Below are 12751 nucleotides of genomic sequence, written 5' to 3'. Positions count from 1 at the left end.
CTTCACCCCAACCCTTCAGACACACACCAAATCCTATAGTTTACTGCGGCATGGAGCATAGTGCCTTACTGAAGCCTCCAGGGGAAGTAAGGGCTTTGGTGTCTTTTGAATGATTTAGGAGGAGACAGATATTCAGGCAGATAAGAAACATAAGGCCAGCTGGAATGTCCGACTGCTCCATTATCCTCCAAACACATAAGCCCAAACTAATTCCATGCAAACAAAATCATAGTCTCTTAGACAAAAAGCACCACGTAATGCAACTTCTCAAAACATACGACAAGCTAGCTGGTTAACCCAACATACCAGAGGTTATGTTGTTTATAAACTTGTAAAGTACCTTGACCTCATTTTTTGTTACTTTGTATAGTCTACTGGATCCACACCTAAATCCTTGCATTCGCTCAACCTTCATTGGGACTTCTTGTTCCACTTTGTATTCTATTATGTTAAAAGGGGCATAATTATAACAATTGGCCATTGTGCCCTTCAAGTTATGAAGGGCTCTGCTCATTCTGTGATGACGTAGCTACCAGTCTTACATCAGACTGGAAAGGCCCATCATTTGTGTGACCTTAGGCATGCATGAAAAGGATCACAGTCGGTACTGTTGACACTAGCCTTCATTTGTATTGTGCCGCCCTCGAATGATACAAAAACTGGCATATAAGGCCAAAATTTATTTTTACGGACTGTTACTACAAAAATGACAATTTATTGCACATGTACACTCGTGAAGAAAAACTGCAGTGTATTTGGTATTAAGCCCAACAAGTGTGCACTTAGAAAGTGGTGCCACCACACCAAATCATTTCTAAAGAACATGCTCCCCTAGTTACAGAAGACTCCTGCAATGTCACTGCGGCATCGCAGATACTTACAGGCGGAAAAGCTGCCTCTCATCTTCTCTCAGTGTTCTGTCCTAATGAGGCAGACAAGAAGAGAGCTCTTCAAGCAAAGGGTTTCAAAGAGAAAGACAGAGAAGGAAGTGAGGTATGGAAAGGATGTATAATTTATATTATAGAGTACGTAATTGCTGAGCAGGGTGACAGTTTCCTTCTGCAATCATGCCCAACCTGAATGTTGACAGCTGCGTGCCTTAATCCTTTCTAATATACATAACCATATGCAAGGGCACTGTCAAGTTTCCTGCAGTCTGGTGACATTCTTCTACAGCAATAAGGACTGGCCATAATTCCCGCTTAGACAGCAGGTATGGTCTTTGTGCTCACAGAATGCAGCTGCTGTCATAACAAAGCACTGTATACACCAGGACATCAATACATGCTTCGGAGGAACAAACCATTAGTCAAATGGAGTTTTCAATAAATCAAACCTTTTTTTTTTTTTACCCTCATCCTGGATAATGATATGGATCTCATTTTTAGCCCTCCAAGACAAAAAAGGTAGTGTGGTCTCTTGTTCTCTTTGTGTGCACCAAGGTGAAAACAGCATCTATACCACAGAGTTCTTGACACATTGAGTCTGTTAACGAGCCATGCTGGGCAACCTAGTCATATTTATGCTTGTAAATTAAGTTAGATACACCAGGGTCTTGTAAAATAATTCCATTAAAAAACTGCATTAATGATTTTTTTAAACAATATTTCATTAAACTCACAAAGAAAAAGTCACATAAGGTTCTGTTGCGTAGGAATAAATCAAGTCCAGCCGTCATGTTTAGGATTTTGTTTGACTTGGCTGTGTATTTTATGTTTTACTTGCAGAATTTTATCTACTCTTAAGAGGACGTTGCCAAGGCAAATTAAATTCACTCGGAGAAGGAAAATATATATTTCCTTTTTCCACTGAGAACAAAGTAGACGTGGAGGTATTATTCAGTGGCTCTTAAAACCTCCCTTAAGCTTTTTTCTTCGTAACAAATACAAAATAAACAAAGTGTTGTGCAACATTAAATACTAAAAAAAAATACTCACATAAATTAGTAATAAAGTAAATTAAGCATTCTAATATTTATGGTAAAATTTATTTTAAACAATGAATTCAAAATATAAAGGTTGTCCTATTAAAGGAAACACTGCTCACTACAATCAGGGTAATATTGGAATGTTAGTGGCAATGACAATTGTCATTTGGAATAAAACAGACATGGTAGATTTTATTATTATTATTATTATTTTTAGAACAACAGAGATGTATTTTAGTCAATAAAAAGAAATGTGCATATGCATGGTCCCATACAATATCGACTCATACATTGCAAAGGGGGGGGGGTTTGCATGTATGCACCAATGATTTCAGTCCGGGGGGGGGGGTTTGCTACGCTATAAACTATTACTTGTTTCAAAACATCACATCATTAAGATTTGTATGGCATTATGATTACGTTTTGAAAGAGAGAGAACATTACCTGATAGGATCTTACTTTGGCTGCCTGCCCTAGTTAAGCAGTGGGATTTGTGGCTTTAAAAATTCTTGAAGGTTTTACAAGACCACTGAGGGATTCAAAAAGATTTCTGCACATTTCATCTTAAGCCAAATTAATAAGTCTCTTTTGCCAGATGCAAAGTGCCATTTTACGGGGATCCCTAAAAAAGGTACTAATGGGCCACCTTTAAAATGGGCCTTAATCCGAGCGCCTATAAAACGATCAGCGAGAGCCCATTCTACAGGCATTTTAGTGTAATTTCTTTGAACAATGTACTGCTGGTAAGATTTCTACTAAAGTGGTTGCGGTGACAGGAGGAAAACCTTACTCTTCTGTGTATTGTATACAGAAAGCAAGCGAATGCCCACACTATACAGTCTATCCCACAATGCTTTATTTACTGTAGCCAAGAAGAATACTGGAAACCAATGTACAGTGCACTGGAGACGCTTCACTATAGGCTCATATATAGTGGAAACAACTCTTTATGGCATAGACTATAAAGATGGAGCTATATGCAAAGGGACATTCCAGCCATCATATGCTCTTTAGGATATTGATAAATATGCCCTTTAGGACATATGATAGCTGAGCAGTCCCTTTAAATGTATGCGACCTATCTCTTGAAAATACATCGGGGGATTCATAAGAAGCCCCCCATTTGCACTTGGCTGCTGCAAACCCCCCCACCCCCGGCTATTCTCCATGGACATTATATCCGTTCTGCAAGTCAGCTCCAGTGCTGGCTCGGTTAACACTACGGGGGTCTGTTGAAACCCCTGTGTACATGTGCAAGAAGTTTGAGCGGCCAATTAGTGTCGAGAATCATCTGAACCAATCTGCATTTTCTCCCTAAGGTAAGGGTTTGATTAGTTTAATTACTTGTTTAGAGGGCTTGCTGGGACCCTGGAGTGCCCATCGAATAGAATGACAGTTAAAACAGTCTCATACGACCTACACTGTGAGGTTAGGAACGCTCATACCGTCTCTTCAGATCAGAAGCAGACACAGGAAAGGCCTCCAGTCGTAAACAGAACATTCAGTTATGCCGAGGAATTTCATGCGTCCTCAGTGACTATTGATTTTCTGCAGATGGTTTTCCTATATGACTTATTATTGGGTTAAATAACATCTCTAGGGAATGATGGAATTGCATTTGGAGAGCAACAGATCTCTATATATTGAAAATGGGCACCATAAAAGCCATGTTTATCTTATCAACTTTTCACATGCTCTGCATCTTTCAGAATGTAGTTGTAATTATTATTGGTAGATAAGCTGCCCTTGCCTAGTTTATATTTATACACACACACAACGTCATTCACAAAGTGCGAGTAAATGTGATAGCTTATGGCAAAAAAAACCTAAGTAATAAGAAATTCTATTACAATTCTACGTAAAGCTCTTACTCAGACACTAAAGGGAAGAAATGGTTCCATTCTCCCACTCCTACAGGCATCAACGTACTATTGAAAAAGCTAAAACCAACCTTGCACCAAAAGATACTGTGACTGCACTACGTGAAAAGAACAATAAAATATTTAACAATTTCACATACAAATCAGTTCTTAACAACTTAGAATAGTGCTTTATAAAGCACAGCTAACTAGTGTCCTGAATAACATCAATGTGCCCAGTTGCTTGTTTTTGTTGTCCTCATAGCCGTAGTAACTTCATATGAAAAATTAAGAAAATGGACAAGTGTGTCTCTAGGGGCAAAGAAGGGCAATTAATTCGAGATTAGTATCCGAATAGAAATCAACACAAAACGATTGCTCTATGAAAAAAAGATACATCCACTATAACACATACAAGAATTGTATCCCCCATATATAGCTACAAACGTGTACATGGCTATTATTAATGTGAGACTTACACACTATGACATTTGCAAATGACACCTATGTAGGAACATAAGCATGTAAACATATACTCAAACATACCGTATTTCAAGCCAACAAAACAAACATCCATGCAAATGTCCGTAACAGAAATCTCGTTAGTTCCACGAAATGCATTCACTGACAGCATACTTGTTATAATATCCAAGATGGGACACTTTATATATTTAATCACATCATCATTATTCATCATGTGTCAACCACAGCTAAGAATTTGTTTCCACAATCCAAATATTGACAAAGAGATTCTTTTATTTCACCAGGTCGTGGATCTCAGAAAAGGTCTTTTTCAAACAGAAAATCAAGTACACGTGTCTCAAATAAAAGCAAACAGAGCGGGCTCTCCGCTCGGATTGTTTCAGTAAGGGTATCTATGTGACTATTGGAAACATATGAAAGGTTCTTGGTCATAGAAAAAAAAACCAACTAAAAATATCTTCCATAAAATTGTGGTTTAGGAAGTTGAGGTTCTTTTAAATCAGTAACATTACATAATGCAGGGCTGGCAGAAATATATACTGAATGTTTCCTGGGGCAATAAATGTATTTATGTAAATCTACTCATCCCCTGCACTAATGCTACACGTGTATAAGTCAAGTTTATTTCATATCTGGGCTGTGAGTACACAATTTACTACTGTTCACGCCACAGCCCTGCAGAGATGACCTAGAACGACTACCCATTGTAGTTAGACGCCTAAGCAGAAAGAAAACCTTACACAACCAGAGCAACAGCCATCAGGGTTGTACAACTATTACAGCTGTAAGGAGCCCAGCTGTCCAGGAGGCCAACTCGGAGAGAGAGAGAAATTCTCCCTCCATTTTTTATTTTTTTTTAGAAAAGAAAAAAAAAATCCGGTACTAGGGGGCTGGAGGAGGGGCCCTCCGTGATACAAGAATGGCAACAAGGTGGTTGAGAAATGCTGCAAATAAGATAAGTTAAGGTGCATTCCAGAAAAAAGTTATAATGCACCCCAGTCCCATCTTTACCAGCTTGTCTGTGCCATCTTTGCCATGAAACCACCTGCCTGTGCTGTTTTTGCCACCATAAAAGATGAGGAGAGAAAAGTGTGTGTGTGTGTGTGTGTGTGTGTGTGTGTGTGTGTGTGTGTGTTTTCAACTGGGGAGGAGGCCCCAAACTGTCTGATGGCGACCTGCAAACAATCCTGGCAGTACCAATCACAAATCAATTCATATCTTGCATCACTCTGATTTCTACACATACAAAAAGGCATCTAATAATTCATTGACTGTCATGAACTTTAGAAACGGTAAAGGTTGCACTGGAAATCTAGTTGTTGAGTACTTTCACAGCTTTCCAAATGACCAAAATCCTTTGCAGAAGGACATTACCTGGCAAGTATATAGCCTGCTTCTTATTTCTTTGTTACCCCAACGATAATGCACAGACCATACTCAGCTCTAGCATCAGCTTCCACTCAATAGACATTCATGGTCTGCTTCTGAGCCCTTGTACTGCATTATATATAGTACAATATTACAGCATGCATGATGTAACAGTCCACTGCCTCGTAGTTATGAATAAGTGGTTACGTACTGCACGTTTCTGTATCTTTTACTGGAAGGACTGAAGGACATTTATGGACACAGAAGAGGGGAATGACCAGGACCAAGCCTGAGGACATTGGCTAAAGCAATAATATTTGCTGTGTGAACATCAATAAATCAAAAACACCATAAAAACATTGGTGGGAAGACACAGAGTAAGAAACTTGAAAATCTAGCATGCAGAGCGAAATGCATAAAGGAAATCTTAGTATCACCCACAGATGAGCTCTTAGTATGATAAAGCAGATGCTCGAAGAATGACTAGTTCTATTCCATTTATAACAAATATGGAATAAAGAGAAAACAGCTGGTAACAAAATTTGATGATAGGTTCAAAGCTGAAAACCTATGCCTGTTCTGATAAAATCCCTAAATCCAGAAGTTCCATGCTCAAACATATCTCAGTAGCATCAAAATGCTGTAAATCGGAGCAGATGTGATGAAAACAAACCTTTCAAAAGCCTTCACACCTCTAGAATTGACAATATACCAAAACAAGCAAAATAACTTGAAATACCTCCGATTTGGATGACATGTTATCTTCTATATCTGTGTCATTGGGATCCACAATGTCCTCAAAAGGGGGTAAGGAAACTTTCTTCTTATCTAGGACTTCACTCTCAACTTTTACCTTTCCAGGTTTAGGTTGAGATTTGTCTTTTAGGGTTTTTTTTTCAGAAGATAGTGTCAGCAGTGAAGAATTAGAAAAACCTTTAAGTGATGAGTCTGAGCTGCTTTTCCTCTTTTTGCTGGAGAGCGGATCCTCGGAGTCTATGAGTGGTGGTCTCTTGCTAGACAGTTTTTTCTCTTGCTGGTGTCCACTCGATACTGTAAGAATATTATTGTTCTCACACTTGGACTCTTTAGACATGGGCTTAGGTTCCTTAAAGACCATTTTAGGGACAATTTTTTCATCTTTTAGTGGTTTGTTTTCTTTGGGTTTTTTGGAGGAATCTTTGGAAGATTTGGTATGTTCCCTGGAAGGTTCTTTGAAGGCACTTCTATGCTCTTTTGAGTCCTTTGATGATTTTTCCTTGTGCTCCTTTGAAGACTTGTGGGGTTTTGACAAGCCAACACTGCTGCTACTGGTGTTACTGCTAGTGTTAATACTAACAAGTTTATTGGGGTCCTGTAAAACCAAAACAGGCTTCAGTTTGCACAGTGCACAAGCATGCGGAATACATGTACTTCTATTCATTTTCCTTTACCCAAAAAACAGACACATTGTTAAAATTGATTTACAGTAAATTGGGTAGTGTTTGGATTATACACAACATTTTTATGGCAGATATATTTAAGAGAAATAGGCTGGTATTTAGCCCAATACTGACACAGAAAAAATTTAAGAATATATATATATATATATATATATATATATATATATATATATATATATATATATATACATACACCGTATATATATTATTGTACTATACCTAATATAGCAGTACACAAATTTCCTTGCTAAGCAACATGCATCAAGAATGTTTTAATAATTGAAAGGAAAACAATTAGTTCAGGAAGCACTTTTGATTTCCTGTTCCTGTGGATGCATATGTACTGATAGAAAATCCAAAATGCATGTCTGTGGGAATGTATATACATTTTAAACACACACGTTTGGAATATGCTGTGTGTATTCCAGGGCATGCGTGTTAACATAACAATTTCCTACAACAAATACAATTTAGGGGACAACTTCAGCACATATTCCTCCATATGCCTAAAGAAAGAAACAAAAACAAGAGAAGTACCGTATATGCTGGGATAGGTATTGTTAAAATAGTCTCAAGGGTGAAAAACAAACTTGGACTGGGGGGGGGACATAAGTTATTTGGATGAAACATGGCTAGAAGATGGGACATGGTTGATTTGAAAGGGACATTATGTCAGTTTATAGGACAATAATCAATAAGTACCTGCTTCATAAGACAATTGTTCCCAGAAATAAATCTGTGGCAAAATTAAACTATTTCAAAGAATTACTTTGCGATAGATTGGGGTATTGATGCTTCTCATGCAGCATTTACTTCCAAAGTATTCAGAAGAGTAGGTGGAACATCATCTTTTAATGCAGTGCATTGAACTACCAGAAAACTTTCTGTATGATACCTCCATTTCTTACATCATCCAATACAAAGCAACCTCAGACACATTTGGATATAGTGCTATTAATTAATGACGGATATAAAACGATATTGTTTTTCTGCTGTGTACTTTTCAGTTTCTGTTATAGTTGGCAGGTTTACTGGCTGTTGCTGTACTAATTATTTTCATGCACTGAAGAGAGGCAACGTGTTCTGGTGTCTTGCACATAAAGAAATATTGTTTTAATTAATTGTAAATTCCAGATGCAAGCTCAGCTTATTGACTTCTCTGCGTTAACCCCGTAACATCAAGGCTGGAGGTTGGATCGAAAAGCTAATTTGGTTCAAGAGGAAGACCATAAAGCGGAGGAAACACTAGGACGGTGGTAGAAAAAAATAGAGCATGGCTTATGGGAATAGAACATGGGCATTTTTTTTTTCTTTAAAGAACCGTGTTACGTATGTTCTATATTAAAGTGGCAAAAATATAGCTCTTTAAATCTAAAATTACAAATCAAACACTATGTTATCTTTATAGCTTGTTAAAACGAATTTATAAAGTACATTGAGATATCACTATTTAAATTAAAAGTAAATACATAAGTTCATTTAGCCTAGTTTGCATTGTCAGATTATATCATTGTCTTTTCTTCAATGAGGCATTACTATAATTCTAAAATGATCAAGTGTCTTACTAAAAAAGTGGGGAAAAGTAATGCCCAACACAACTATTACTCAATTTTGTGGGTTTAACTCCATTAGTGATTATGTTTCGACCCTTCTAAATCTTCATCAGATTTCACACATATACACTATCACCTGGTGTACTTTTATTTCTGACTGATTTGGGGTCTCTGTGTGGTCTTATGGCCAGAGCACTTGACTTGAAACAATTCCAAGCAAATTTACTTATGTCTGGTGATTATGTTCAAACTTACCTTGGATCCATGAGATGGTTTGCACTTCTTTGCATCTGAGAATGATAAGGAGTTGCTGGGAAGGCTGGGGAGATGAAGGCTAGTGCCCGAAGAGAAGGATGATCCCTCTGACATAACCATGATCTGAAGAAATGAGCAAAGGACAGGCACACAATACTATTTACATCTGCAATATGTCAAAACTGGGTAATGGTCACAATACACAGCAAATTAATGTTCTCCTTACAAACGACCCTGGGCCTAATATGTTATGTCACAGACCACTATTTGGCCTACGATTCTGCCCTTGTGACCCAAGTATCACACAACTGCAATTATTTAGAAACTGGAACAGTGTTTCCAATTAAGATTATAGTATACGTTTGTCATACTGAGAAATCTAATCTACATTTTTTTTACACCATTTTTTACTGTTCTGTGAACCAAGGAAAGATAAATATTATTTATATGACTCTTTTTTTTAAATGAGTTTACAGCTCCAAGCTTGTATTAACCAAGCAGAACCATATCATACTATATACAATACCAACCACAGGAAACGGGCATTTATGTTCATTTATAGCCCATGGTCTAATTGTGGTAGGAAAAGAAATGCACCAGAAATGAGAAGCAGAGATTAGTATAGAAAATTGGGTAAATTTAATGAAATATGTAAATTAAGGAAAACTTCTCAGTGAGTAGGTAGTGTTTGCTAATCTTTGAAGCTTAGGTTTTGAAACGTCCCTCCATCCAAGTCTTATTAAAAGGGGTGCTAGCAGAATATTTGTAGCCAAAATACCTATAATTTAAATCATTTTTTTAAATAATATTTTCTAATCGAATGCCGTCTCACACTAGCAAGCTTGGCATTCTATTGGCCACAAAGTGACTTAAGCTTGAAGCCAGTCAAGCGTGAAATCATCCCACTGTTACAAGGTGAAAAAGCAGAATATATTTTATGGTGATAGAACCTCAGAAAATAGTAATAATGTAGCTTGCAATATTCATATTTCCAAGATGTACATGTAGCAGAAACGGTAAAATATTTTCATAGTCAAAAGACACAAATTGTAAATGTGATGTGACTATGATGCTTAAGTCTAAGTGCATGTTCATTAAAACAGGGTTAATGGTATTAAGGACAGCCAGTCTGACATACAAGATTACCTCCTGCACTATTTTATTATAGGCCACTGATGATTTATATCACGCTAATCTTTCAGTGAGTCCCAAAGTCCCTTAATATAGGCCAATTAATCACCCCTTTCATTAGAATGTGCTCACACAAGGTGAAGTATTCTGCTAGGAGTTCGGTTGCTCATTTCCTTTGTGGGGAAACCATTAACCTCAAAAGGCTGATGGAAAATGCCCTGGCGTTCTATGTACTTTGTACTTTAGTCTGAGAAAGCCAGATTTGTTTGCTCACCTGTCCTTTCTCAAACAATAGGCACTCCTTATCACCCTAACCCTGCATTAAATACCCCAGTAAAAGCACAATTTATTGCATTTCCATAAACCCCTCAATGACATTTCATAAAATCCCCTCCTTCCTAAATACCCTGCTCAGTCTGGTCTATCTTAACTGCAGGCATGACAATGTGTTACAATTTCAGTTACATAAAGGGCTTTTGTAAGTGCTCTTCACATCTAAAAGATTAAAGAATATGTTGTGTCAAGATTTTTTACACTCAGGTTTCCCCACCACCTTCCAGGAGAAACCCTCCACGTAAATGCCGCTGATAGTGAACATGCAGGGTTTCTTTTCACAAAGCTCAGAAAGAAATCTACCTCTTCGATATGAGAATACACCAACCCATAATGGCACGGCGCAGGTGGGTCAAGTCGTGGAAGCAGACAGTGAGATCCAGGTCTGCAATGCACTGTGTCAGTGTTACAGACGCAGACTGGAAACGCAGCTTATATATCATTTTAACAACTGCTAATCATTAAGATTAAAAAGCTGTATAAATTTCATTGTCATCTTTTGTGGATTAACATTTTTTTTTTCCTAGAACAGATGACTGGGTTCTCCTGCGGACTCGAAGACGCCAACCTATTTCTCACGAAACATGCCCACTTACCCCTCCGGCCTTTAGCAATTTCCGCCTGAACTCCTCTGTGGGATTGTTAAAAGTGAGTTTTTCACAACGGAGATGGTTTACAGGTGGATGACCTTCAAGGTGCAGAAATAAGTCGTAGTCAAAGCGGACTTTCTTAGGCTCTTCCTAATGGATTAGAAGACATCAACAATGCAGGCGATTTAATGTTAGCACCGTCAGTTATGAATACCAACACAAATCAATCTTTTGTTTCAATAAGATTATAACTAATGTGTAAGAAAACCTCCATAGACACACATTACACACACACACTACAGCAAGTATCTGTACTTGACGGTCCTGACAAGCATCTCGAAAGAAAAATATTGTATATGTGACAGGTGCACTTTGAGAACTGTGGGGATAATTTATAAGTCTTAGCAATATCTAAAATGTGCTTGCAGCAAAAGAATACATATATCCCAACAAAAATGTATATTACTAATCTTTGCGTATACTTATGTTGTAGATGTGATGCTGTCTCTTCAGATGAGACGGGTCATTTTGTTGGCGTAAGGCTCAAATGACCTTTATATCCACAGATGTCCATCTTGATGTCCAATTTAGCTGCCAACCCATTTATATATTGGTGCAAGCCCCCCCCCCCAGTTTTTCTGCAATTGCAAGTCCACCCCTCTAGCTATTGTACCATTGACACCTTTATAAATCACACATCATATCTCATGCCTTCTTCATCCCTTCTTCAAAGAAACATACCATGTAGTCCAATAGACATCTGTGTTGTATTTTAATCTAGTTGAAGAGTTTATATTATAACACCACAGTTAACTTACCCTACGAAGATGTAATACCAGGTGTTGTAACACACTAGTTGCCTTACTAAAGGCAAATGAAACTATCCATTAAATTACATACATGCTTATGTATGTCTGCTTGCTAAGCGCCATGTTTTAGCTGGTGATCAGCTGTAGTTAATGGTCAAATATTCTATTTTATAGATCTTCAAACCATCACAAAACCAACTTATACCATAATGCTCTAAGAAATACTCAGGGTTATACTTAGTGCATTTTCTTATCTCTGTGCAACTGGATGAGTGTGAATAATCGTTTTTTTTAAAACAGGATTGTTAAAAGCAAAAGAGAAACATTAAATAATGCATACGCTTAGCTTATCGATCAAACCGTTTATAGGTATATGAAGGTTTTAAATGCATACGCACACAATGCCATTAACTGTTTGGCCATACAGGGCATATCAGCATTTATATCACTGTTGTGCTGAGGCTTTGCTGAATACAGAGGCGTATCTAGGGTATGGCACCTATGGCTCGTGCCATAGGCGCCATTTGACGGGGGCGCCAGTGAGCGGCTTTCAAACGCCGTCTTTTTTTTTTGATGCGGAGGAGAGAGAGGGGCGCCTAGCAACCGCTCGACACCCCTCATTCTCCTCCACGAGGCCTCTACCTCCGTTCTGGTCCTGGCGCCGGCATTTCATGCTGAGTGCCGTAATATGACATCATATTTCGGCGCCCAGCAGTGAAGCAGCGGGCACCAGCGAGCGGCTTTTAAACGCTGTCTTTTTTTTTTTGATGCGGAGGAGAGAGGGGCGCCTAGCAACCGCTCGGCGCCCCTCGTTCTCCCCGGCATCAAAAAAAAGAAGACAACGTTTAAAAGCCGCTCGCTGGTGCCCGCTGCTTCACTGCTGGGCGCCGAAATATGACGTCATATTACGGCGCTCAGCAGTGAAGCAGCGGGCACCAACGAGCGGTGCAGGATGACAGCAGCATAGTGCTCCCGTCGCTGGACTTCAAGGTGAGAGAACTACG

General features: G+C 38.4%; 1 protein-coding gene across 1 annotated transcript in view; it reads right to left on the bottom strand.

The window, feature by feature from the left end:
- LOC149284271 (protein AF-9-like) overlaps positions 1–12751 on the bottom strand; it is a 92823-nt gene that overhangs the window by 22680 nt on the left and 57392 nt on the right. Inside the window, exons 4-6 of the mRNA XM_089496944.1 lie at positions 10945–11088; positions 8885–9007; positions 6377–6988 (exon numbers count right to left, since the gene is read on the bottom strand). Coding sequence (XP_089353070.1) covers positions 6377–6988; positions 8885–9007; positions 10945–11088 — 879 coding nt within the window. The remainder of the gene's footprint in view (positions 1–6376; positions 6989–8884; positions 9008–10944; positions 11089–12751) is intronic.

This window comes from Sceloporus occidentalis, unplaced genomic scaffold (assembly GCF_023333645.1).
Source record: "Sceloporus occidentalis isolate IW3139 unplaced genomic scaffold, rSceOcc1.0.p SCAF_96, whole genome shotgun sequence".
Taxonomy (NCBI): Eukaryota; Metazoa; Chordata; class Lepidosauria; order Squamata; family Phrynosomatidae; genus Sceloporus; species Sceloporus occidentalis.
This window is presented reverse-complemented; position numbering and strand designations above follow the sequence as displayed.